At 34.6% G+C, this 26797-nt stretch overlaps 7 protein-coding genes across 12 annotated transcripts in view; 6 read left to right on the top strand and 1 right to left on the bottom strand.

Moving 5' to 3' along the window:
• Positions 1-109, top strand: part of LOC122634992 — a gene marked incomplete at its 5' end in the record, with an annotated part of 3481 nt that extends 3372 nt beyond the window's left edge. Inside the window, 1 exon segment of the mRNA XM_043824623.1 lies at positions 87-109. Within this exon segment, the coding sequence (XP_043680558.1) occupies positions 87-109 (23 nt within the window).
• Positions 110-116: 7 nt separating this feature from the next.
• Positions 117-2124, bottom strand: LOC122634991 (probable chitinase 10). The gene is made up of 3 exons (XM_043824622.1): positions 2118-2124; positions 276-1577; positions 117-211 (listed from the first exon to the last, which is right to left on the bottom strand). Exons 1-3 carry the CDS (start codon positions 2122-2124, stop codon positions 117-119), a joined length of 1404 nt encoding a protein of 467 aa, XP_043680557.1.
• Positions 2125-4017: 1893 nt separating this feature from the next.
• LOC122634912 (F-box/LRR-repeat protein 20) lies at positions 4018-14394 on the top strand. 4 transcript variants are annotated; one of them, XM_043824425.1, is made up of 9 exons: positions 4018-4185; positions 8437-8652; positions 8875-8942; positions 9010-9139; positions 9224-9685; positions 9839-10030; positions 10109-10210; positions 10307-10511; positions 10650-14394. In XM_043824425.1, the coding sequence occupies exons 1-9, from the start codon at positions 4156-4158 to the stop codon at positions 10706-10708; spliced, it is 1464 nt and encodes a 487-aa protein (XP_043680360.1). In that variant the 5' UTR covers positions 4018-4155; the 3' UTR covers positions 10709-14394. The 4 variants fall into 4 exon arrangements, with proteins under 4 accessions (XP_043680360.1, XP_043680359.1, XP_043680361.1 ...); XM_043824424.1 differs by having other exon boundaries at positions 4020-4185; positions 10307-10522; XM_043824429.1 differs by having other exon boundaries at positions 4040-4185; positions 8334-8652; positions 10307-10522.
• A 270-nt stretch (positions 14395-14664) lies between these two features.
• Positions 14665-18609, top strand: LOC122634909 (pre-mRNA-splicing factor ATP-dependent RNA helicase DHX16). Of its 2 annotated transcripts, XM_043824419.1 has the most exons (13): positions 14665-14781; positions 14956-15157; positions 15221-15389; positions 15452-15693; positions 15757-15959; positions 16046-16341; positions 16434-16738; positions 16869-17026; positions 17093-17366; positions 17448-17883; positions 17961-18066; positions 18137-18313; positions 18403-18609. In XM_043824419.1, exons 2-13 carry the CDS (start codon positions 14995-14997, stop codon positions 18532-18534), a joined length of 2661 nt encoding a protein of 886 aa, XP_043680354.1. In that variant the 5' UTR covers positions 14665-14781; positions 14956-14994; the 3' UTR covers positions 18535-18609. The 2 variants fall into 2 exon arrangements, with proteins under 2 accessions (XP_043680354.1, XP_043680353.1); XM_043824418.1 differs by having other exon boundaries at positions 15452-15959.
• A 213-nt stretch (positions 18610-18822) lies between these two features.
• LOC122634915 (odorant receptor Or1-like) lies at positions 18823-21381 on the top strand. The gene is made up of 5 exons (XM_043824434.1): positions 18823-19702; positions 19864-20253; positions 20515-20719; positions 20812-20967; positions 21047-21381. The coding sequence occupies exons 1-5, from the start codon at positions 19341-19343 to the stop codon at positions 21095-21097; spliced, it is 1164 nt and encodes a 387-aa protein (XP_043680369.1). The 5' UTR covers positions 18823-19340; the 3' UTR covers positions 21098-21381.
• Positions 21382-21530: 149 nt separating this feature from the next.
• LOC122634990 overlaps positions 21531-26797 on the top strand; it is a 13890-nt gene continuing 8623 nt past the window's right edge. Inside the window, exons 1-9 of the mRNA XM_043824621.1 lie at positions 21531-22148; positions 22415-22804; positions 22884-23088; positions 23204-23359; positions 23438-23487; positions 24228-24590; positions 24705-25043; positions 25187-25366; positions 26503-26788. Coding sequence (XP_043680556.1) covers positions 21787-22148; positions 22415-22804; positions 22884-23088; positions 23204-23359; positions 23438-23487; positions 24228-24590; positions 24705-25043; positions 25187-25366; positions 26503-26788 — 2331 coding nt within the window. The 5' untranslated portion in view covers positions 21531-21786. The remainder of the gene's footprint in view (positions 22149-22414; positions 22805-22883; positions 23089-23203; positions 23360-23437; positions 23488-24227; positions 24591-24704; positions 25044-25186; positions 25367-26502; positions 26789-26797) is intronic.
• Positions 23493-26460, top strand: LOC122634913 (odorant receptor 46a-like). 2 transcript variants are annotated; one of them, XM_043824431.1, is made up of 5 exons: positions 23493-24590; positions 24705-25043; positions 25187-25391; positions 25507-25662; positions 25760-26460. In XM_043824431.1, exons 1-5 carry the CDS (start codon positions 24232-24234, stop codon positions 25811-25813), a joined length of 1113 nt encoding a protein of 370 aa, XP_043680366.1. In that variant the 5' UTR covers positions 23493-24231; the 3' UTR covers positions 25814-26460. The 2 variants fall into 2 exon arrangements, with proteins under 2 accessions (XP_043680366.1, XP_043680365.1); XM_043824430.1 differs by having other exon boundaries at positions 23493-25043.

Genomic DNA, 26797 nt, shown 5'->3' with positions numbered 1-26797 from the left:
GTACGGACCGTCTTTACAAACTGGTCTACAACCTGCATCCTTAGGATCTCTGCATTTTTCGTTTACGCGATCCCAATCTTGACCAGCTGGACATTCCTTCCTAACGTAATCATTATTTATGCACCTATAGTATAGATTACAGTCACACGCATGAGGCTTGGTAGTACCCTCAATGCATATGAAATTAGGGCACTTTGCTTCCGATGGGTTGCTGCAAATATTGCGTTGTCGATCCCAATGTAATCCAGATGGACATGTTTTCGGAACGTAATTACCATTTTCGCACTTGTAATACTTATCGCAATCCGTTGGGTGAGGTTTGTACGGACCGTCTTTACAAACTGGTCTACAACCTGCATCCTTAGGGTCTTTGCAAACATTATTTCTTCGATCCCAGTCCAAACCATTGGGACATTTCTGCAGTACGAAATCATTATTTATGCATTTATAGTATAAATTACATTCACATTGGTGAGGCATGGTAGTACCCTCAATGCATCTGGAATTAGGGCACTTTGCTTCCGATGGTTTGTTGCAAATATTACGCTCTCGATCCCAATGTAATCCAGATGGACATGTTTTCAGAACGTAATCACCATTTTCGCACTTGTAATACTTATCGCAATCCGTTGGGTGAGGTTTGTACGGACCGTCTTTACAAACTGGTCTACAACCTGCGTCCTTAGGGTCTTTGCAAGCATTATTTCTTCGATCCCAGTCCAAACCGTTTGGACATTTTTGCAGGACGTAATCATTATTTATGCACTTATAGTATAGATTACATTCACATGGGTGAGGCTTGTAAGGACCTTCTTTACAAACGGGCTTTTCGCAGTTTGCTGTCTCTTTTGATGTGCAAGATTTGCTTTTTTCATTCCAATGCAATGAGTTTGGACATTCTTTCAAAACTAATAGTCCATTTTTGCACTGGTAATATAGCGTACATTGGCATTCATGTTTTACGTAATCTCCTTCCGTACATGTTATGTCAAATGGTAACATTATCGTTGTCGTCGAGATTCTTTGTTGCATGCATTTTATTGATTCAGGTCTATAACAAATTTGCAGATCTTGGTTCCAACAGAAATCCTTCGAGCACTGTCTGAGTATGTAGCTATTATTGACATTCTCGTAATATAAATTACACGTGCACTGATGTTCTTTGTATTTAATTTGATTCGATGAGTTAGTTGATGATATCGAAGATGGTATGTTATGTGGCGTTGTTAGTTGCGATGGTGGTTGTTTTGTTAGTGGCACAGCTACAGACGTTGTTAGTTGTTTACTCGCGATAGGTTGCAATTTACAACCTGCTTCTAAAGGATAGTCACAAACCTGAAGTAGAGGATTAAAGTGTAGCCTATCGCCTCTACTGTTTCTGTATGGACACTCTTTTAAAATTTTTTCACCTAAAAAGCAAACGTAAAATTTGCTACAATCTGACTCGTGAGCTAGTAGAACCGTTTCTTCGAGAGAATCTTCACTTGGACATACTGTAGGTACTGCTTGCCTAGGGGCTGCTTCTAAATTTACTGCAGCTAGGATGATCGCAAATACTGCGACCCATCCAAAGCTTCCTAAAATTGATGGAAATCATTTAGATCATTGAAAATTTTGACGATTTTTGCGAATTGTTTCTTATACGCGTAACCAACGTTTCTATTTTTCATTCAACGACTATCCTTCTTCGTTGGTTTTTCTCTTATCGAACTATTTTGCAGTATCTATACATATGTACATAATTATAAAGGAGAATTCTGATGAAATAAGTAAGTATGCATACATTTTCAATATAGACATTTTAAACGAATCTAAAAATTAATTATTAATATTTTTCTAGCGGAAGCTTTTATTTAACGATGAGATGCTACTAATTAGTATCTTGATCGATAATATCTATAATAACAGATGGTACGTAATTTTTATATTCAATGAAATTCTATAGACCAATGTTGAAGGATATTGCAAAACGCGTAAAATATTCTATCGTTTGTAAAATCTTGTATGTTAATAGATAATTTAATTCGTTAATTAATAAACAATTAGGTCTATTGATAATATCACTTAATTCGTATAAGAAATATTCATGAGAAAAATTTAACGATACGTTGGCTTACCTTCCATCGTGAACAAACTGTTCAATGAAACTTTTAACGATATATCTCCACCTCGTACTCAATAAATTGATAACTAATAATAGTGAGTAGAAAGGAACCTCTTTTATAGGCACATAAAACCTTATCATTCGATTAACTCATTCGTTATCATTGATATCTTTAAAAAATATTCTTTTGAAGCATGTAACAGACACATTCTTTATATCGTTCATTTCTCAGAACTAATGAGGGTACAAGTGTAACGTTGCATTTTCTCGCATACAACAAAACATTCTCATATCTTTTAAAGAGTTTTCCTCATAGTGAAAACACTGATTTCTATTATCTTAACGGAATCTACCATTATCGTATCAATTTTCAAGCATTTTTTGATATTTTCAATCGAAGAAAACAACTAGCATTTTATAACGAAACATATACATATGTTGGAGAGATAGAAGAAAGCAATTAAAGAAATAATATTACAGAAATATCTCCTACGTAATCCAGAGAATTTTCTACAGAAATATTGATAACGATACTCTAACACCGCATTGTATCATTCGCAATATTCCTTGCGGTATTAAACCCAATTTATTTGTTATCGTAATAGAAGTTTAAACCCTTTTTACATAATTCATCGTACTTTGATCTTCTAAATTATCAGTGATATAGAGATTTCTAAGTACATTATCAGTTAAAGTTATCGGCAATGTACAGAATTGAAAGATGTACAAAATGTCTATTAATTTCTAAAATGATCGTAAACGAATTTCACGATATAGTGACATTACATAACTTTATGATATATTAAAAGATAATAGTCTAGACATATCTTATTTAATATTATAGCTATAATAATTACTGAAATAAGAGCAATTAATTATATTCCCAAATAATATAACATATACTACTTTGGAAGGTATCTTTCTTACAGTATGTAAAAAAAATAATATTCTTTCGATGCCAAGCATTATTTAGTAATTTCTGAAGTTTATACGGCATTACTCATTTCCTAATTTAAAAGCAATTGATCTTTACTTAAAAAATGTGTGTGTATATATATATTTAATTTTTTACAGCAGATGATAATCATATCGATCGTTGGTAATATAATAAACTGTAAAACCAATATGACGTCGGTAATATACGTGTACATTCTTACCGAGCGATTTTAATCAGGGTAGATGGCCCGTTTTTATAGTACCAATATTTAATAATGCAATATCGTATAATCTTATTACAATATTAATATTTAATTTCACACAAATTATCTACTAACTACACTGACCCAAACTAAGTGAAAAGTAGAATATTTCTAAAGTAAAAAGAGAAGTGGAAAAAGATAATTCTCCCGAGCTACATCGTCGATGGAATTTAAAAATAACATTTGACAATGTTTTCATTAAGAAATCTATAAATTCACCATTAAATCGCAATAATTAGATACTTTTATTAAGTGGTAAGTAATCGACAATTGCCGCCCTTAGGCATTGTTTTTTAGAATTATTCCATTATCGATCTTTAGAGCATTCGTTAAACCGATGCAATCATCGCATTTGATAGGTTTATAGTTTATATTTTGTCCATTCCTGTCGCCGAAGTCGCTAGTAACAATAAAAGAATAAATCGACTTATCGGTAGGATGGATAATAAAGGATCGACTTTATCGATCGTTACATTACCGACATTGGTTGATACCGAGATGTCGATAGTAAAGGGAAGATGGCGTTCAGGGCAATGGAGCGTATCGTAAAAATAACGATCCAATCGGAAGCGTGTAAACAATGGGTAAAGGGGCAATGATTGGCGGTGCTGTCGCCAAGTCGAGTGAGCTCAACGAATCAGAGGGCTAGGTTCAGCGACGTTGAGAAAATGGTCGCGCTTCTCGGCCGTAACCCCCCACCACCGGAGAAAAGCTGCGCGACCAGCGCTCGGTAGACTCAGCCATTTCTCTCGCGAAGCGTAGCAACGCGTTCGAGTTGGCGACGTGTGTTTTTTCAACGGTAGAACGTGCGGGTATTCCCGGAAGTTTTGCAAAATAACGCGACGCAAAAGGATGATACACTCCGGGCGGACCAGGCTCGAGGTAAGTCGACGAGGCGGCCTGTCGTCGCTTCATTTCCGTGCTTTCTTCGAAAGTCAAAACGGCGCGTCGAAGCTGTGTGCCACCACGGGGGGGTCGTGTGCGTGTCCAATGTTGTCATTGCCGTCGCGAACAGCTGATTCGCTCCACTGGCCTTCGCGTAGCGCGACAGCCTCTACTATCATCGTCCTACCTCTCTTTCTCGACGTCGTTGTTGCTACGACCAGAGAGAAAGAGAGAGAGAACGGAACGAACGAGAGAGACGGATGAGAGACGAGGAAAGAGAGAAGGAAAGGAATATTCTTTTGGTCCGAAGACAAAAACAAAAAAAAAGGAGAGCGAGATAAAGAAAACTAAGCGCAAATGTACGCGAAAGTTCTGTTTTCGTTCGAAGATGAAAATTGTATTTTCGTACGATTGGTAAAAGGCACGAGCAATGTTTTGTATATAGAACTTTTTCCATTTGCCACTTCTAGAATCTCTCTTTCGGCCAAGCGTGTTTGCGTTCTCTTGCATGCATCGACCGAACCGATCGGCCAAGTCCATCCTTTGTTCTCTCTCTCTCTCTCTCTCCCTCGCGCGCGCGTTTGCTCGGTCTGTCTCTCTTTCTCTTCTTCTCTTTATACGACACGTACATGTCTATATAGAAGAATATGCATCTAGCGAATATGTGTGTGAACCTACATATATATATATATGTATATATATATATATATCTTCATCTCTTTCTCTTTCGTCGTTCTTCGTTGCGTCGACGACACGACGTCTTCCTATTCGTACCGTCGTATTGCTAACGCGTTCATCTTTGCGTCGTCGTCGTCGTCGTCGTTGTCGTCGACGACGACGAGGATGATGATAACGACGGCATCGTCATCGTCATCATCATCGTCATCGTCGTCTCGATGTGTGCTCGCGTTTTAAACGTCTCTTCGTCCCTTTGTTCCCCCTCTTGTCGATTCACCCGCTCGCCACCCCCTTTCTTTGTTCTTCTTCACGTCGGACAGACGACCAATACACACGTCCGAACAAAAATTCCGACACCTTGCTCTCTACGTGCGTGTATGCGTGTTTTCTTTTTTCTTTCTTTTTTTTTCCCCCTTTATCTCTTTCGTTCGAACGACGAGAAAGAGATGAGGATAACGAGGATACTACTCGTTTGGATTCACTTCGATCCCTTTTCTCACACGCGGACGATTCAAAAAATTATAAAAACGAATTCTGATGGACGAATGTTAATCTTTTAAGTTATCTGTTATCTCTTATCAACGACGTACTTTGCATCTTTTTTTTTCTTTTTTTTTTTCTTTTTTTTTGTTAATTTTCGTTTGTATCATCGATTCATCTAATCTCATGTAAAGGATATCTTAAAATTGTTAGAACGAATTGGAAGAGAACGAGAGAAATAATCGATTATAATACTTGTGCAATTTTTAATCGAGCAATACCCTCCTTTATTGACATTAATCATTCATTTCGAACATTTACATTTATAATCAATAATAATTAATCTATGAATAACAGTAATTGTGAAATGAGAGATTACTCCTATCTTTATTGGAGTCGTCCCAATAAAATAATATTATGATTTATCGCCATGACAATGCCAATGGTGGAGCCGATGATGTACTCCGAAGCAATAATACTATTCATACATCTGTATATACATATATGCTTTAAAACATTTAAATTATCATAAGTAAACGTTTGAAATTAGCTTTCAATTATCAAACAATGTTACAAAGTTAAATCAAATTTTCCCGAGCATACCTTCCTTTATTATTGTTTTATTTAATAATTGATTATTTAATCGCAGATTCTAAGGATTAAAAAAAAAATAATCTCCTTTCTCATCCTTTTTTTAATTAATTTTATGTGGTACCATTCTTCCCCCTCTTTCTAGCATTATATTTTTTAATATTTTTCTCGTGACCGCGTGTCCAACGTAAAATCACCCGAACCTTATTTTTACCTCGTGGTAGGATAATTTAAGACCCGAATTTCTACACTGAAATAAGTCGAAATAAATCGAACAGGTATAGAAACAGAGAGAGGGGGGGGAGAGAGAGAATAAGAGATGACTGGCTGGCAGGAGCGCGCGAAATACATAACTGCGCGCGTTGCTTTCACGTTCAGACTTTGTTATCGCAATAATTATCGTAGATCGGTATTTAAAATTTTATCTATCTTTGTTTTCCTCTGTTTCTCTCTTTCTCCCACACGACATAAAGAAATTTCACATTTCTCCGTTTAATTAGAAAGACGTGAAACAAAAATAATCGAGACGAGTTCGGATATTAGAATAATTGATTAATTCTATGATCGATGATGTAATCTTGATAAAAAAGAATAATTGCTATTAAGATCGACGTTAGTCATTTATCAGCAATCACGAAATGAAACGTTACTGCAATCTTTATTGAAGTTGTTGCAACAAAGTTAGATTACGTCTTATGATTATATGTCTAATGGAATCAACGGATGTATCCTGCAATGATACGGAGTTGTATGTCGCGAATGCATATACATTAACGAATTATCAGATGAAAGGCCTGACATGGAATTTTTATCATATTTAATTTCTGCGCGACGAGAACAGTTTCGATTCTTCATATATTATTAATTAATATACATATACATATAATGTATTTATTTTTTCTAATTCTTATCAACTAATGATATATCTATTAGATAGGAAGAACGTCAATAGGTTTATACAAACGAAAAAAATAATAATGCAAAATAATATATAACAGTTTATTCGATGAGGTACGAATTATAATTTTAATAAATCTTTGTCTTGCACTCTTTATTTAAGTATTAAGAAAACGTAGACTTGTTTGTTCCCATCTAAAAAGGATCCACCGAGCTTAACGAGTCTTTCGTTGAGATTTGACTGTGTTACACGATGAGAGGATAACAACGTAACGAGGAGCTTCGGATTAGGAAAGTCCGATTCGTATAAAACTGAGTCAGCATCGGGAAGGTCGTTTTAAAATTACTACCAACCTTTATCGTCCAAGTGCATTGTCTTTGGCGGCCGTCTTTAAAGAGATCCTTCAAATTCTTTACAATTTCATTTCCTGCTTCATCGGAATCGTTTGCGTTGCGAAACTACTTACACGCGATTTCTCGTTGAGTACAAAAATAGAAAGAAAGATATGGGATATAACGTTAGGAGTATTCTTTTCTATATCTTTTTTTTTTTTCATTATTATTATCAGAAAAAAAAACAATCGGAAAGAAGCAAATTAACCGAGGGTGGAGAAAAAAATTTTGCTTTATTTAACTTTGGTTTTTCTTTTTCCTTTTTTTTTTTTCTTTTATATATATATATATTTTTTTTTTCCACAAATCGACGAATGATCGAGAACGATACTATGTGCCCCTGCGACGGGCAACCCCTTACACTCGTTTAATTTACATCTAAAATTTGCCTGATCGTTTGTGGGAGTAGACCTCAATATTTATCGCTCGCAATTCCGAGTCTTGTTGAAAATACGCGTTATCCGAAATACTTTGCCGTTGTCGAATCGCCGAACATAATATTTACTTTTGCTCGATTAATATACATACGTTCGTCGTACATGTTTCTAAGGTCTTTACGCGTGATTAATGAGGTGATTTAAAAGATAATTCTCTTTCGGATGCACGTTTACGTTTTTTTCTTGTTTTCTTCGTTGTTTCGTATGAGGGACGACGTAAATATTGAAAGAAAGAACGTGAACGATATTGCAAATGGCTCTAGTACAATTGTTTCTTTCCTTTAGAAATGATTATAAATTTTTCGAGAATTTATATTATAAAGATATATATATATATTACTAAAAACAGAAGAAAAAAAAAATCGTAGAAATTGTCGGCCGATTGGAGTAAAAGATACCATTTCTCTCTCTCTCTCTCTCTCTCTCTCTCTCCTTACATTTTTTATCCGCCGCGGTGTTACGTGATTTCGAGAGATTCGTAAAAAAAAAGGGGGAAAAAAATATCTAGCTTAAAAGTTAATCGTCTTTATAAAGAAACGTAGTCGAGCAAAACATCGTAGTTATCGTCGAGTCACCGTCGTCGTCGTTGCACGATCGTTATCACTCGAAATGAATCGCAAGGAAAAGTAATATAGTTGTGAAGACACGGCCATTTTGAACTGTCATCAGGGGAGTACATATCAATGGGAAGAAAATTATGGATGGGATCGTACACGTGAAGAGAATATCAGAAAGCATGACGTCACCGACGATACATTGGGATGTGTTTTAGAAAAAAGTAATTCGAGTGGGAGTGGGAGTAGGAGGAGGGGGTCAGATTGGCCAAGGTGTTCAACCGGTCGACGAGTCTGGAACCGGAAGTCAATGGTGGAGACAGCAGCATCCATCCTATCATTATCACCATTATCATCATCAGGGTGGTTATTGCACATCGCAATCGCATGCTCACAACAACCCTGTCACTACCATGAAGCAATCCTACGTGCAGGTTGGTCTTTCACTCTAATGTCCGTTGTTTTTCTCTTCTTTGCTCGTATTAAGCTACATCGTTAATATGTCCTATCATTGCCCGCTTAACATTATATTGTACGTTCGTCGGTGGACCGTCAGTTGCGCGCTATACGATTTCTCTTTGTATTTTCTCTCTCTCTTTCTCTCTCTCTTTCTATCCGAACCATCTTCTTTTTACTTTCAACGTCATTTTTTTCAGCTAACGTGGGTATTTCACGACGACGAGGCGCAGATTAACAAGAAACTGCCAAAGGAATTGTTATTAAGGTAACAATATGAGATGGCGTTATCTCCGAATGTCATTTTGAAAGCAACAATGTCTATGTGATTTTAGGATTCTCTCGTATCTTGATGTGATATCCTTATGCCGATGTGCCCAAGTAAGTAAGGCATGGAACGTATTAGCCCTCGACGGTTCCAACTGGCAAAGGATCGACCTATTCGATTTTCAACGAGACGTAGAGGTACATACATGTGTCGTGAAAGATCTTTCTTATAAGGATTGAAATTTCGATAAATTGCGCGTACACGATAATCCTCTTGTACAGGAATCGGTAATACGCAACATCTCGAGCCGTTGCGGTGGATTCCTTAGACAATTGTCTCTGAGAGGATGCCAAAGTATCGAGGACATATCCATGCAAGCATTAGCCGAATCTTGTCCCAACATCGAGGAACTTAATCTGAGTCAGTGCAAGAAAATCTCGGATACAACTTGTGCGGCCCTTAGTACACACTGTCGAAAGCTTCAACGATTAAATCTGGATTCCTGTCCCGAAATAACAGATCTTTCGCTGAAAGATCTCTCTGATGGTTGTTTATTCCTAACTCACATCAATCTGTCGTGGTGCGAGTTGCTTACCGACAATGGAGTCGAAGCTTTAGCAAGGGGCTGTAGAGAATTGCGTAGTTTTCTAAGCAAGGGCTGTCGTCAGTTGACTGACAGAGGTGTCAAATGTTTGGCACGGTATTGTCAAAATCTCGAAGTCATCAACCTACATGAATGCAGGGTACATACGTTGATTCAAATTATAAAAGATCTATTTTCACTAATGCGATCACAAGGAGACGATCGATTTTTTTTTGTATTTTTTTATTTTTTTTTTATTTTCTCTTGTTTCAAATCGTGTATGTTGTCAGAAACAATGCGATGATTGTTCCAGAATATAACCGACGACGCGGTGAGAGAACTAGGTGAACAGTGTTCAAGACTGCATTACGTTTGTATATCGAATTGTCCTAATTTAACGGATTCGTCTCTCGTCACTTTGGCTCAACACTGTCCGCTTCTTAGTATTCTCGAGTGCGTTGCCTGCACGCGTTTCACGGATGCAGGCTTTCAAGCTCTCGCGAGAGTAAGTTGACAGTCGATGATGCTGTTATCCCGAAAAACAGCTGAGTCTGATCGACTTTCTTATCGTCTTAACTTTCAGAATTGCAGACTACTCGAAAAGATGGACCTCGAAGAGTGCCTTTTAATAACAGATGCCACCCTTATACACCTGGCCATGGGCTGTCCGAGATTGGAGAAGCTGGTATATCGATTAAATCTTAAGAAAATTCTTTTAAAAAATCCAGTCGAGCGTACTTGTCCTTCTCTATCATCGGTTCGTTCTTTTAAAAACGTATAGAGTCTGTCCCATTGCGAGCTGATTACCGACGAAGGGATTCGGCAGCTTGCTCTTTCACCGTGTGCCGCTGAACACCTAGCGGTATTAGAGCTGGATAATTGCCCTCTCATCACGGACGCCAGTCTCGATCATCTTTTACAGGCCTGCCACAATCTCGAACGAATCGAGCTCTACGACTGTCAACTGATCACTAGAGCTGGCATACGTAGGCTCAGAGTACAGTGTTACATTTTTTTTCTTCTTTCGAATTACTCTCCTTACTATATATATGTATATACATTAAACGCACACCATCCACTTGTCGCAAGATAAAGCTGATAAAACATCGTTAACGCTATTTCAGACACACTTGCCGAATATCAAAGTCCACGCATATTTTGCACCGGTCACGCCACCTCCTAATTCGGGAACACCTCGACAACGATATTGTCGATGCTGTGTCATTCTGTGATTTAACATACAAATGACACTGAAGTAAATCGTCCGATCTACTCCACGAAGAAACGTGGACTTTTTGTCGGTGGTCGCTGTCACGTTTAACGGCGATTATGGGACCTCTTTTGTGGTTACCAGAACAGGAATCCTGGTTGCCTACCGTCGACAGTGAGTGTGAGACTCACTGTCAATTTGTAAATGACAATTTCAAACGTTGAAACAAATTCGAGCTCCACACGCAACGAGAGTACAGTACGTTACCATCGTCGTCACCACAGTCACTGCTGCAAACTGCAACTACTACTATTACTATTAACCGCTACTACTGCTGTTACTCCTAATCGCTCTTATCGCTATTATTTCGCGTTATACTCTTGTTTTCTCGATAGTACCATGCATCCCTTCTTATCGCATTGTCACGTTGCAGAGACAGTCCGAGAAGGAAAGAAATCTTTGGGTTTCGTTAATAACGAATCTTATCTGTGACACTAGCCTATCTTCGTTCGCAAGTTTGTCCTTTTTCTATCGAAATCTTTCACGTCGTAGAAACGATTTTTTGTCTTTTTTCTTTCTTTTTCAACTTCGAACATTGCCACGTTATAAAGCGAAGTAAACGCTGAACGAAATGTAGAGTCGTTACAAAATAACATACTTTTAATTTAATTTACCATCCGATTTAATGGAAACGTACGTCCTGTAGCAGTTTCTTGACGAACACTGCCTCTAATGCTATTGATATATATATATAAAAAAACAAAAAAAAAACAAGAAAAGAAAAGAAAAACCAAAAAAAAAAAGAACAAAAATTACGAGATAGAAACTCGACTTTGTAAAGTTGTAGAATTTAGTTCTCTGACGTAGGATGAGAAAAACCGTCGTGTCTTTGATGGAATACGTTTCACCGGTCCATCCATGAAACTATGACGGTACCTACGGGTTTCTTTCCTTTCAAGAGGACGCATGTCGCGAACTCGACTCTGCGCACAACGTCTTTCAAAAACTCGTTTAAGCGCAATCGTTTACTTGATCGAGGAATACCGGAGTATCGTCTTTCAAACTTGTACAACTACCAGCGTTAACGGTAGCGAATGTTAAGATGCATTTTATATTGATTTACGAGCAAACGATATATATATATACACATACACGTACACACATAAACATACATATATATATATTCCGCTCGCGAGTCGTAATTTTGAGTCCCAAGCGTACTACTACTTCTCCTCGACGGTCCAGGCATCTTCATTGTCTTTTTTTTTTTTTTCTAGTTTTTTAATTGTCTTTTTTTTTCTTTTTTTTTTTGCTTTCATTCTTTTTTCCTTTTTTTTTTTTTTAATCTTATTCAAATAACTCGTCATGGACTAGGAGAGCACAGACTGAAAAAAAAAAATACGAATCAAAGCGTTTAACGCGTCAAACGGATTAACTTTTGTGTCCAGCTGTCGACGCTGGGTCTTTTGACTTTTTAAGCTTAGGTTACGGAACGATGACAGTACGATTATAATATGTACGTTGCGGATATGTATCGAAATCGATGATTTTTGTTTGTACAGACGACTCGAAGTGTCGCCGACGATCTACAACAAGAAAATTTTTGCTTTCCTTGATACTCCGATGCAATACCATTTACGCGAAATAATAATAATCTCTTCGCATGTTCGATATGGTGAATTTAAAGAGAAACGATTATATATATATAAGAATGTATGCTACTAAAATTTAATTTCGTTTAAATGTCGTGAAACGTTATATTAGATTCGAATATCCGCTCTTATAAAAGTTCTCATGACGGAACGTTTGAGCACGATTCGTTTGATCGCAGGATAAATTTAAACATGATCGAGAAAATTATTCTCGCAAAGAAATATTTTCGCGCGTTCGATAGCGGCACTCGACGAAAAATTTTAATAAAATACAATCAAGTGGGTCCGACCACGCGTGCAATATTATTATTATTGTTGTTGTTGTTGTTGTTGTTATAATTATTTTTATTATTATTATTATAATTATGATTATTATCATTATTATCGTTACCATATGCACCACTTGATGAATTGGTTTCTTTTATTTTTCTATTTTTTTTTTCTTCCTCTTTTATATTGCTTCTCTTAATTTTAGAACAAAAAAAAATAATAGAGAAGAATCGCGTTGTGTCGTTCGTGCGTACTCGACCATGTAAATGCCATCGTGTGTGTCGTTGCGTCAAAGTTGCGATTGTTAATCCTCTGATTAGGATGTAAGAGCGTCGTACTGCATATATTTAATATAGCGTGTAAAAGATTAATGAATGAAAACAACTAGAATTAACACAAAAAAAAAGGAAATAAAAAACAGTAAATGAAGGATAAATATACTTATACATATATATATGTGTGTGTGTGTGTATACATATATATATATATATATGTATGTATGTATATGAGATATGTTTTATACGCTGCATGTCATCTTTAGGAAACTAATGTGATCATCGTAATGTCTCGTTCTAAGGGTTGAGTTTACGATTAAGCGAATATTTCATTGCCGATCTAAGGCAATAATGTTTGTACGTTCACGTTATACTACCGACAAGCCTCAAAGGTTTCCCATTTCTCGCTCAAATGTCTTTCGTATTATAATATATTTTGTAGAATTATATGATCGAAAATAAGCTCTCAAAAAGCTCTGAAATGATCTAGAACGAAGTACAAATATATTATCTACGTATGAATTCAATTAACTAACATTGAATGATGCGTCGACATGATGAAGATATAATTATTGTTTCAATTAACAGAGAAGACATTGTACTATATATTTATCAATAATGAAGAGAATACAAACCTGCAGAAGTCTGTCGGTACTTCGAATCGGTCGTGTGTGTAACTGGAATCGATACGGGATAATTCGCGAAACCGCCTGAATTTTGATGAAACAAAAAGAAGAAAAATCATAGACGGTCGTCTTGAACCGTTTTATCCTAATAATCGCAAACATCACACCGTTCAATCATGTTGTAACGATATTAATGAAACAAAAATGAGAAGCATCATGAATATAATAGAAGTCGAGTGATCGAGCAAGTGTTTGGCTGTGCAGTAGTATAGGAAGAAAATGAAAAAAAAAAAATGAATATGAAAAAGCGTAATAGAAACAATGAGTGAGATATAGAAAAAAAGAAAATTAGAAGAAAGCGAGAGAGGGAGAGAGAGAGAGAGAGAAAGAGAGAGAGAGAGTGAGGATGCGAAAGTAAGAGAATAAGATTCAGATGTTATTCGAAGATCAGTGAAAGTATTCCTATATCTGTTTGCCCAATCGTCATTCTTATTCTCAGGAACGCGTTTTTATGTCCTTGAAAGGACTTCGCCGTCACGCGATACAGGATCATCGTGTCTGTCGAGAATGTCCATAGGGAAAAGGGTTAAACGGGAAAAAAAATAAATTGTATGAAACAGAATGGTCTACACGTGTCGGCCTACACGTGCCTCCCGAAAAATTCCCGATTTATAATTGTCGATGGAAAATCGACTTTATCGAGAGGACGTCATTCAAACAGATCCGCGTACGAATACTGTAGCTGATTATATTGACACTTTGCTGCTTTGATGAGCTGCAGTCTACCATGTATATATTTTCATTAATGTATGTATAATAAAATATATTCGAGATAATATACGCTTCGAATGGATATATTTGCAATCCACTCCATCAATGCAATCAAGATATTGTTTCGATAATATATGTAATAACAAATTCGATAATTTAAAACTATATTTGGACAAATAAATAAATTGAAGTTGTGTGTATTTTATTGATAGCACAATAATCTACGTGATAATTCTTAATTAATCAATAATATTGGTAGTTTATAATGATTCTATGAGAATGTACGGGACAAGTAGATATTTGAAAATATCGAATTTGCGATAGTGATATCGATTGATCGATAGTATTTTATCCAACAGATGTCATTAGTGTTGTAAACACATGTCCGTTGTATTTGCGGTTTGTTGAAACATAACCTATGAAATGAGAAACGTTTGGAGACGCTAAATATTGTTAGTAATTAGTAATTAATTCGTTCTTGCGTAAATGAACTTAATTGTACAGTAAAAATCATTTTTGCAGGATAATATTATCGTTTCTAATTATATATATATATATATATATATATATATATATATATATATAATGTGCAAGTAAATATTATACATCTACCTGTACTTTTACAGATTTGAATAGTTTGTTAATCTAATCGAAAGGAATTCAAAATGAGTAAATACAGAAGACAAGAAACCTCAAGCGAGGATAGCGATAGTGAGGAAGAAAGGCGTAAAAAAGATATAAAAGAGAGAGATGAATTTGCAAACCGTCTTAAAGCTAAGGATGACAGTAAGACACGTAAAGTTGCTATGCCTGCTGGCTCTGGAGCAGGTAAGAAGTTGCAATATTTGAAGTTTTTTGCCTTTGGAATTAATATAAAAATTTTTTTTAAAGCTGAAGCAGCAAAAAGACTTAAATTAATGGAAAACGATGCTAGAGAAAAGCTAGTTCCAAAACTGAGAGTGGAATCTCGCAGAAAATATTTAGAAAAACGTAAAGAGGATAAGGTGGCAGAATTAGAAGCAGATATTATCGATGATGAATATCTATTTGAAGAAGAAATGTAATTTTTGAATTATATTTAGATTGATAATAATGATTTGTTAATAATACTGTTTATTATAGTTTGACAGAACGTGAAAAGCGTGAAAGAGCTCATAAGAAACAATTATTACAATTGGCAAAAGAACATGAAAAGGCAAGGGAACTTGAAAGAGTACAAAGGTATCATATGCCTTTGGAAAAAAAGAAATTGGAAGCTGAGACAGAACCACCCGATACAGAACCACCGCAATCTGAACAAAGTAAATGGGAGTCTGATCAGATGTCATCTGCTGTATTTAGATTTGGAGCAAAGGATAGAAAAGGTATAATAATAATTATCCTAATTCACTACCTTTATGATTCATTAATATGCAATCAAATAACAGCACAACAGGATTATGATCTTTTACTGGAGGATGAAATAGAATTTATTCAGGCACTGCGTATGCCTGGAAGTGAAAAAAGTACAAAACGTGAACCAAGTCCTTCTCCACAGGCAAAAATTTTGCAAACCATACAAGAAACAAAAAAGAGCTTACCAATATATCCTTTTAAGAATGATCTTATTCAAGCTATTAAAGAACATCAGGTATTGCATTGTTTATGGGACAAGTTGATTTGAAACAAATTTTATTGCAAAACTTGATAGTAAATAGTTTAACACCATCATTTCAGATTCTGATCATAGAAGGTGAAACAGGTTCAGGAAAGACTACACAAATTCCTCAGTATTTATACGAATCGGGCTTTGCAGTGAACGATAAAATTATTGGTTGCAGCGAGCCTCGCCGAGTAGCAGCAATGTCTGTAGCTGCTAGAGTAGCTCATGAAATGGCTGTAAAACTTGGAAACGAAGTTGGTTATGCGATTCGTTTCGAAGATTGTACGTCTCATCGTACGCGTATAAAATATATGACTGACGGTACATTGCATCGTGAATTTCTTAGTCAGCCTGATTTAGCGTCGTACAGGTAATCTCTTAAAATGCCAGAAAACAATTTATTGTAAATCATAATTGGATCATTTTTATATGTTTATCGACAACAATGTACGTTGTTTTTAGCGTAATGATAATTGACGAAGCTCATGAGCGCACATTACATACCGATATTTTATTTGGTTTGGTCAAGGACATTACAAGATTCCGTTCAGACTTGAAACTGTTAATTTCTTCGGCAACATTAGATGCGACAAAATTTAGCGAATTTTTCGACGATGCTCCAATTTTTCGTATACCTGGTCGTCGTTTCCCTGTAGATATATATTATACAAAAGCGCCTGAAGCGGACTATATCGACGCATGTGTAGTCTCTATTCTTCAAATTCATGCGACACAACCGCCAGGAGATGTGCTAGTATTTCTAACTGGTGAGTACACACTTGTCATGAATCGTTAGAATCGTGTCATTGAACGTATACATAGGTACAAGCATCAATTAGAATATTCATGACATTTAACAGTTGCAAATCAGCTAGTAACTTAAAAAATGTCGATAAGGTCAGGACGAGATTGAGACGTGTCAAGAGATGTTACAAGAGAGAGTAAGAAGGCTGGGAAGTAAGTTGGCTGAACTTTTGATATTGCCTGTTTATGCAAACTTGCCGAGTGATATGCAAGCTAAAATATTTCAACCTACTCCACCTGGCGCTAGAAAGGTATTTTATTATTTTTTTCATTGGCTTCATTTCGACGATCTACTTGCGTATTATCTTTTCCAATAGGTTGTCCTGGCTACTAACATTGCAGAGACGTCTTTAACGATCGATAATATCGTTTACGTGATAGATCCTGGATTTGCGAAACAGAATAATTTTAATTCGCGAACAGGAATGGAAAGTCTGATGGTTGTCCCGATTAGCAAAGCTTCCGCAATGCAGCGAGCTGGTCGCGCTGGCAGAGTAGCGCCTGGTAAATGTTTCAGACTTTACACAGCATGGGCATATCAACACGAGTTGGAAGATAATACTGTACCTGAAATACAAAGGATAAATCTTGGTTTGTATTAATTCGACGATAGTACGAGAGAAATTTCATCAGTCGCACAATAATTTGATTATATGATAAATCACGTTATAGGTAATGCAGTGCTCACTTTGAAAGCTCTAGGTATTAACGATTTAGTTCACTTTGATTTTCTCGATCCACCACCTCATGAAACATTAGTGTTAGCTTTAGAGCAGCTTTACGCTTTGGGTGCCCTTAATCATCGCGGCGAATTAACTAAACTCGGTCGACGAATGGCAGAATTTCCACTTGATCCAATGATGGCAAAAATGTTGTTAGCTAGCGAACGTTATCGTTGCTCTGAAGAAGTGGCCACCATAGCTGCTATGCTTTCTGTAAACGGAGCAATCTTCTATAGACCCAAAGATAAAATTATACATGCTGATACAGCTCGAAAAAATTTTCACGTTCCTGGTGGAGATCATCTTACTCTTCTTAATGTTTATAATCAGTGGCAACAAAGTGATTTTAGTACTCATTGGTGTTACGAAAATTTCATTCAGCATAGGTATGCACGAATTGTTTTCTGTTTTCTCGTTTTACTTTTACATCGTCGTATACAATCGGGTATATTTGTTCGATTAGATCGATGAAACGAGCCAGAGATGTTAGGGAACAATTAATCGGCTTGATGCAACGTGTCGAAATGGAACTTGTCTCGGGTATTACAGAAACAGTTAATATTCGGAAAGTATGTCATTTTGTTATTAGCTTTGAAACTTCCAAGTACTCTTATTACGTTCATTCCTAAAATATTTCAGGCAATTACGGCAGGTTATTTCTATCACGTAGCTCGTTTGTCAAAGGGAGGCCATTATAAAACAGCAAAACACAATCAAACGGTGTCGATTCATCCGAATAGTTCTCTATTTCAAGAACTTCCACGATGGTTGCTTTATCACGAATTAGTATTTACGACGAAAGAATTCATGCGACAGGTATTTCGTAAAAACCTTGGAAGTAATGGTTTGATACAAACATTTAATATACGTCCAATCGTTATAACGAATTGATTAAATATATTTAGGTTACCGAAATAGAAAGCAAATGGTTGTTGGAAGTTGCACCACATTATTACAAACCCAAAGAACTTGAAGACTCGACGAATAAAAAAATGCCTAAAGTTGCAGGCAGAGCACGGCCAGATGGAACCAACTGAGTAACACTAGTTAAAATACTTTTTGTACAGATGAAACTTTTATATTGCAGAAAATAAAACCACAATCCTTCATGATTGTACAATATTTTAGTACACCTTTGTAAAATGTAAATCTATTACTCGTAAAATATATTTTATCATATTCCTTCGTTTCAGAGCAATTATTCGAAAGAGAATATAAAAGTATATCGAGAGTTGGTAGAAAAAGAAATATGTGTAATTACTCGTTAAACGATAATGAAGCATTCGTAAGAACTTCATACATTTTAAAAGCCTTTGGAATAACAAACTTGGATCGTATAACGTAGAATCTCGTCATTTATTTCTATCTCTTTATATAATAATATTATAATTATACATGGTACTCGTAGACAGAGAAATTGCTTGAAAATGAAGTCCTGACTCGAATGCAGTATTATAAAAATTTACTGACGGTATAGCTAGAAAGAGAGAGAGAGAGAGAGAGACAGGACAATTATTAGCTATAGATTATGATGTAAATTGCATATTACATAGGATAAGACGATGATAACTACGGTCTGTATATTTACTGTATAAGTAAAGAAACCTCTCTTGCGGTGTTAACAAAGAAAGACAGAGACATATGTATGAATAAAGAATAAACTAAGAAAGACATTCATGCTATAGAACGTACATACGTGTCTACTAATAATCTAATATTTTTATTTCTTATCGTCAGTGAGAAGATGTAACATTTTTTTAAAGACAGACTCCATTGAGTGATTTTACGATCTCGTAAAGCAAAAGATTAATATATAAAATTGAATAAGACATAGGAAAAAATAATGCATACTCTTCCTTTATCATTCGGCCTGTTAACTTACGTTGGTTTTTGGCGACCAACAAAATGGTCATCGAATTCTTTAAAGTATTTCATTTACAACGTTTATACGACTTTCATGGTATTCTTGCTTTATACGTTCGCATTCTGTGGATTCATGGATGCTCTGATTGATCATGACTTGGATAACTTACTTGAAAAGTTTTCACTCTTTATATCCGTCATCGGAGTTTGTATCAAAGTGACGAACATTTTAATCAATCGAAATAGTATTATTTCAGTTGCAAACATGCTTCTAAAGGAGGTATGCATTCCACGTGATTCGGAGGAGCTGGCAATTAAACAGAAGTTTGATAAAAATGCCAAGTGAGTACTAATTAAGTGATAGATAGATATTGTGCGTTATATTCGGATCCTAGTAGTAAAGGTAAGCCGTATGGTCAGATTTATTACATGTATTAAATATTTACTCGTTTTAATACAGCTTTTTAGAAAGTCACAAATTAATGTAAAACGTGTTACCTTAGAACTATCACAATTTATTGCGAAATCTTGAACGAGACAACCGTCTTCTTCGCAACTGTGGCTCAATTTGGTAAATTCTTAGAAACTCGTACTTTACCGCTTGCCGATTGGACACCATACGATCGTACCTCGAATATCATGTTTTGGATCACTTTACTTCATCAATCCTTTGCTCTCATGGTGTGTGCTAACTCGAGCGTGGCTCACGAGACCATAATATCCGGACTGATGATACAAATTTGTGCTCAATTGGAGATACTCTGTCATCGGGCAAGAACATTGCCAACGTTTCTGCAAAAGACACAGAAAAATTATTCCTCTAAAGAGGATTTCAAAAAAGTTGAAAATAAAGTTATTGGTGAATTGGTCGAGTATCATCTTTACGTTTATAAGTAAAAAATTACTATAATTTCATTGAAAATAATGATACTGGTTGTTAGTATATAGATACTTTTATACATTATTTATATTTTTACTTTATATATAATATATATAGAGAGAAAAATATGAGTTACGATTTTGTTAAATTTATTGGCATTCTTGTTTTTTCATTTCATTATTATTATTATTAATAACGTTATAAGCTCACAAATTCGATATATATATATATAATTTTTTTTGGACACTATTACAAAGAAATTGTTGGATTTTAGGTTTGCTAAAAAAGTCAATGACGTGTTCATGCTTATGATATTCATGCAATTTTCTATAAGTTCTACAGTACTCTGCATGAGCGTGTATAAATTATCAACGAAAGATGTGATAAGCCTTGATTTCCTGTGGACATTCTTTTATCTCACGTGTATGCTCACTCAACTCTTCCTTTATTGTTGGTTTGGTAACGAAGTTACGTTAAGGGTCAGCATTTATAAAAAAAAAAGAAAAAAAAAACATTTTCTATTTATTTTTTATATGATTCTTAAATAATCTTTCTTATTTTCATTTTATAGAGTAAAAGAATTGGAGATGCATTTTATGAAATGGATTGGATATCATTAAGAAGTAGAGTAATAAAAAATCTTACTATAATAATGGCACGAACAACGAGAGCCATCGAAATGAATAGTGGCTATATAGTGAAACTCTCAGCAGAATCGTTTATGATCGTAAATAACGAAAGAATTAACAATTAACATATTATCACTTCAATAATTGTACACTATTAATTCTATTATTCAATTTCAGATAATTAAAGTCTCATATTCTGCTTATAATGTTTTACAAACTTCGTCATAATATACTTGTTATATCAACAAATATATATACCGTTTGACGGTGTAGTTACGTTCCATAGTTTGAAACGTAGTGAATATTACTATTTTATTTGTTTCATTTTTAATAAAATCCACGAGAATAAATAATAATAATAATAATAGAAGAAGAAGAATTATAGTATAAATATGATATCAACGCAGAACTGTTCGAGTTTATCCGGAACTCGTCTATACGTATCGCTGGCTATAGCTGCTTGTGCTTTTTAATTATTTATAAAATAAAATGTCCAGAGGGCAAAAATACGTTGAAAGTTTTTAATTACGGACGAAAGATATGGAAGTCGCTAATTGTCAATAAATTATGTAACATTGATTAGTCTCTACGTCTTCGTCTCTTGGGATATTCAATAGGATTTATTTTATTTCTAATGCGATAGAAATAACTCGAACGTAGAGCAAGTTATTAAAAATTACTGATTGTATAGACGGAGATAATTACTGACTATACGATGTTTTAATGAACGGAAGAAAAGGAAGACAGTTTTTATAAATTCTTTGCATATCGTACATTCGTCTTACATCTAAACTTATTATCTTATTACAAGCTCCTCTTATAAATTTTTACAGTGCTTTCTTTTCGAAAAAAAAAAAAAAAAGAGAAATACGAAGGATAGAACATATATTAAAAAGAACATAGTATAATCCGCAGAAATGCATATTCTTCCTGTATCATTTGCATTATTCACGTACGTTGGATATTGGCGACCAGTAAATTGGCCAAAAAATTCTTTCAAATCCTATCTGTATAATCTTTACACTCTATTCATGATATTCGTCTTATGTTTATTCGCATTTTGTGAAATCGTCGATGCTTATGTCGATCATAACGTAAACACCTTCATCGAAAAGTTTACTCTTACGATATCGGTCGTAGCAGTGTGCATTAAAGTTATAAATCTTAATTTGCGTCGGGAAAGTGTTATCTCATTGATCAATATGCTTTTGAAAGATGATTGTATACCACGGAATTCGGAGGAACAAAAAATAAAGCAAAAATTCGACGAGAATGCTAAGTGAGTTATTTTCAAGTAGCACTTATCGAAATATCATCTGAATCGTGTAAGTAGAATGTGTCGACGATGCGATTCAACAAAAGTTGTTTATATTTACGACTTCGTTTTCAATTAACAAATCAAATTATTCTCTTCAATGACAAGAAAGAAAGAATATTATCGTATGTTCTAATAATCGCGCGTAATCTTTTATTATATTTACTTTATACTCACGAGAATCATTGTCGTAAAGAAATAATTCTTTTTATTTCGTTTATTGCCATTAGGAAGATCACGATTTACTGTGAATTTTTAAACGAGGCAACAGTTGTCTTTGCCATAATATCACAGATCGTAGACGCCGTAAAGGAACGTATCCTGCCACTTGCCAATTGGACTCCTTACGATCATTCCTCGAACATCATGTTTTGGCTGTCTTTGATTCATCAGTCGGTAGCTCTTTTGGTCTGTGCAAACGCAAGTGTTGCTCATGAGACCATCATTTCTGGATTGATGTTACAAATTTGTGCTCAATTGGAGATACTCGGTCACCGTGTAAAAACGTTGCCAATGTTACTGGAAATGGCGAGAAAGAATTGCGATAATATCTTTCATTGGAAGAGAGAGGAAAAGAGGATCATTCGTGAATTGATCGAGTATCATCTTTACATATACGGGTAAACAATTTCTTTAAAATGTAAAACATGAAGATAATGATGGAAAATACTTGAAGATACAATCGTTTTTATTTTCTAGTTTTGCTACTAGAGTCAACAACGTTTTTACCACGATGATCATGCTACAGTTCTCTATAAGTTCGATTGTACTCTGTTTGACCGTTTACAGAATGTCCAAGGCAGAAATCACTAGTTTCGAATTTTTGTGGGCGGTTTTTTATCTTGCTTCTATGTTTACGCAAATCTTTCTCTATTGTTGGTACGGCAACGAAGTGATATTAAAGGTCGATGTGCAAATAATATCTTTTGTGTGACGCACAAAATAACATGCGTACAATTGTATAATTTTTCTTATTATTATTATTATTATTATTATTATTATTATTTTGTTGTTAACAGAGCATGCAGATTGGAGATATGTTTTATGAAATGGATTGGACATCGTTAAGAACTGACATTATCAAGATTCTTCCTATCGTAATGTCTCGAAGTACAAAACCTATTGAAATGAGAAGTGGCTATGTGATAGTATTGTCAGCTCAATCGTTTACAAGTGTGAGTTGTTTTTTCGCAAGACACGTATATTCTCTAATTCTTCGCATCATTCTTATATATCGTTTAAACGAATTGCAGATACTAAATACATCGTACACAGCTTTCAACGTTCTGCAAAAATCCTCGTCGTAATCGAAAAAATTGAGTTCGAGCAATCAACGTTAGTAAAAACAAAAGTATCGATATTTTTCTGTACACGAAAATGTACAAAAAATAAGATATTAATTGTTTTATGGTCAACAATCATAAATCAACTTACCTTGAGTACTATTTTTTAAGAGACGATCTCCATTTTCCAATCATTTTGTTATTTGCTTTATTTCTATTTGATCTTTTATTTAAAAACTACTTCATTTTTACTTTAGAGAAATTTTTAATATTTAAAATTGATGATATTCGATAATCTGCACAAAATTCGCAGAAAAAAAACCTTCGCTATGTAACCATTCAGACTGGAAAATATTCTGTCGTCATGTCGCTGGCTCTACAGAACTTAGGAATAATTAATAATGGTAAATATAGGAAGTTACAAAGTCGTTGTTTTCTTCCAGCAGAATTGTTTTATCGATACAAAAAGGGTATGTAATTTTTCAAGTTGATATTACAGTAATGATACACTTCCCTTTAGGGAAAGTAAAATTATATCGATCTTACGATTCATAGGAAAAGACAAGTACGAATAAACTGACGTATGAAATCATATCAGTTCGTGAGAAAATTTCATAATATCCGCGTCTGTTCGATCTACGATCTAATTCACCAAAAGTTATATCTGTTTTAGATTGAAAGTCTAATTCGTAGGTTGTAGGCGTAAACGATGTTAGAGAACTCATATTTTTAGAAATCTATAAAAGTTATTAATTTACAGAAAAATGACGATTTTAGCATCGACTTTGATGATTCTCAGTATCTGTGGATGCTGGAGACCTCCATCCTGGTCATTCTCATATTACAAACGTGTTATATACAACTTATACAATATCTGTGTAATTTTTCTAGTATCGTCTTTATCTTTATCCCAAATCATTGGTATTGCCCTAAACATTTCGAGCGATCTTTCCGAAGAAATTTACATATCTTTGACGATTGCTGTATCCTGTCTAAAAATGTTAACTTTTAAATTCAATCATAACGACGTCGTCAAGTTAATTAACACTTTGGCAGAGGAACCATATAAGCCATCGGATAATGAAGAAATTCAGATTCAATTGAAATTTGAGAAATTAGCACGGTTGGTTATAAGAATTATCATACAATTTCTCGTAATGTATAGTTGTTCCTTCTACATTGGACATCATATTTCATTCGATTTCTATCAAAACATTTTGTTATTTCTCCTTTTTAGGCTCAACACGAACGGTTATACATCCTTAATTGGGTTTTCGGTGAGCAGTTTCGTATTTATGTCTTTGATTACAGACCTCAAAGAAAAACAATTAACTTTTCAAGTTTGGTTACCGTTTGACAGTACGACACCTGTTATATATTATTTAACGTACACTCAACAAATGTTAGGTATGACATTAGCCGGCTTTCTTAACGTCGCTCTAGATTCTTTGATCTGTGGCATTTTCATACATATTTGTTGTCAAATCAAGATCTTGGAAAATCGTTTGATGAAAATCTCCAACGAACAGGAGGCACTTTTAAAATTGTGCGTCCGTCATCATGAATGCATATACAAGTTAGTTCACGTTAGATGTTTTATAAAAAATTCATTTGAAAATTAATTCATGCACGCGGAAGTTAGAACATCGCTTCTCTAATTCATAAAAAATTAAGTAAGTCGCAATATAAAAGAAATAATTTCTTCATTGACATATACAGATTCGCAGATAACGTAAATAAAACATTTGGACTTATAATGTTCATTCAGTTTTTCGGCAGCACGATGACAGTCTCCTTTACGTTATATCAATTAACAAAAATATCATCAACTTCTGTCGAATATGCAAAAATGTCGCTCTACATGTATTGCATGTTAATACAAATTTATCTTTACTGCTGGTACGGAAATCTAATCACTTTAAAGGTCTGCTGAGATGTTGATATAATACAGAGATGTATTCATTAGTATAATAAATGCGCTTGAAGAAGATATGTAAGTCGTTATATGTAAAATAATACTTAATACTTTTCAAATGCAGAGCAGAGAAATTATCAACAATATCTTCGACATAAATTGGACAAGACTTGACAATAGCATCAAGACTTCCTTACTGATTATGATGAATCGTACAATGAATCCAATCTCATTGGTCGTTATGAAAATTTTCTCTCTGAATCTCGATTCATTTATCAGTGTCAGTATTCACATATCACATCAATCATGATATTAAATGTTATATAATTTCATACTTCACCGTTATCTTTTTTTTTTTTTTTTTTTTTTTCTTTCAGATAATTAAAACAGCCTATTCGGCTTATAATCTTTTACAACAAACGCAAGAATAACAGAAAAAAGATATGTAGGAATGATACAGAAAGGAATAAAAAATATTGTCCAAGTATTATATAGTTACAAATAATAGAACAACAATATTAATGCTAATAAATATTAGAAGCTATAAAAGTGCTATAATAAAAAAAATAATAAATGATTTACCTGTAAGGAAACTGTTGTACAACATTTCCATTCATTTGAATTTTCACTGAGAATTTTCTTGGCAAAGAGAGTTGTACTCCTCACAATATTGCTTTTCGTTATGTCGTTGCTACCATAGAGTGCATAGGAATTATTAATGAACAATAATGATGGATCTTGGAAAAGTTGTCGTTCTTTCCTGCGAGATAATTTAACATACTGAAACGTTATTTTAAGAATCGTATCTTTTCACAGTGGATATTATAATAATGACATATTTCGATCACAAAAATATAGAATTACATTGAACGTATCACTTATGGGGGAGACAAAGTAGTCATACCAATAACAGTGAGAACATTTCGTTCAGTACATATCGGAAATCGGGAAGTTATACTTAATGGAAAATTGTTTATCGTAAAATGCTCGAAGGACTTATAATCCTTGTGGAAGGTTCAAGTAAACGACACTAGAAAAGTTATATCTCAAAAAATAAATTGAGCTTTATTCATTCGCATATAAATATGAGTGCATTAAAACCAATATATATTATCCACAGCCTCTGCGGATCGCGGAGACCTCCATCTTGGTCGTCCTCGATTTATAAATGTCTCCTTTATAATTTATACACGATCACTATAGCTTTTCTAGTATCATCACTGGCTTTATCACAAATGATCGGTATGGCTTTAAATGCAGATGCGAGCAATATTTCCGACGATATTTATTTATTCTTGGTACAATTCGTATCTTGCTTTAAATTGTTAAGTCTTGTAGTCAATCGTAATAATATTGTTGACTTAATTGTTACTCTGGGACAAGAACCACATCAGCCATTGGACGATGTGGAAATG

The sequence above is a fragment of the Vespula pensylvanica genome, chromosome 16 (genome assembly GCF_014466175.1).
Source record: "Vespula pensylvanica isolate Volc-1 chromosome 16, ASM1446617v1, whole genome shotgun sequence".
NCBI classification, from domain to species: Eukaryota; Metazoa; Arthropoda; class Insecta; order Hymenoptera; family Vespidae; genus Vespula; species Vespula pensylvanica.
The sequence above is the reverse complement of the archived record's forward strand: the minus strand, read 5'-3'. Positions and strand labels throughout refer to the sequence as shown.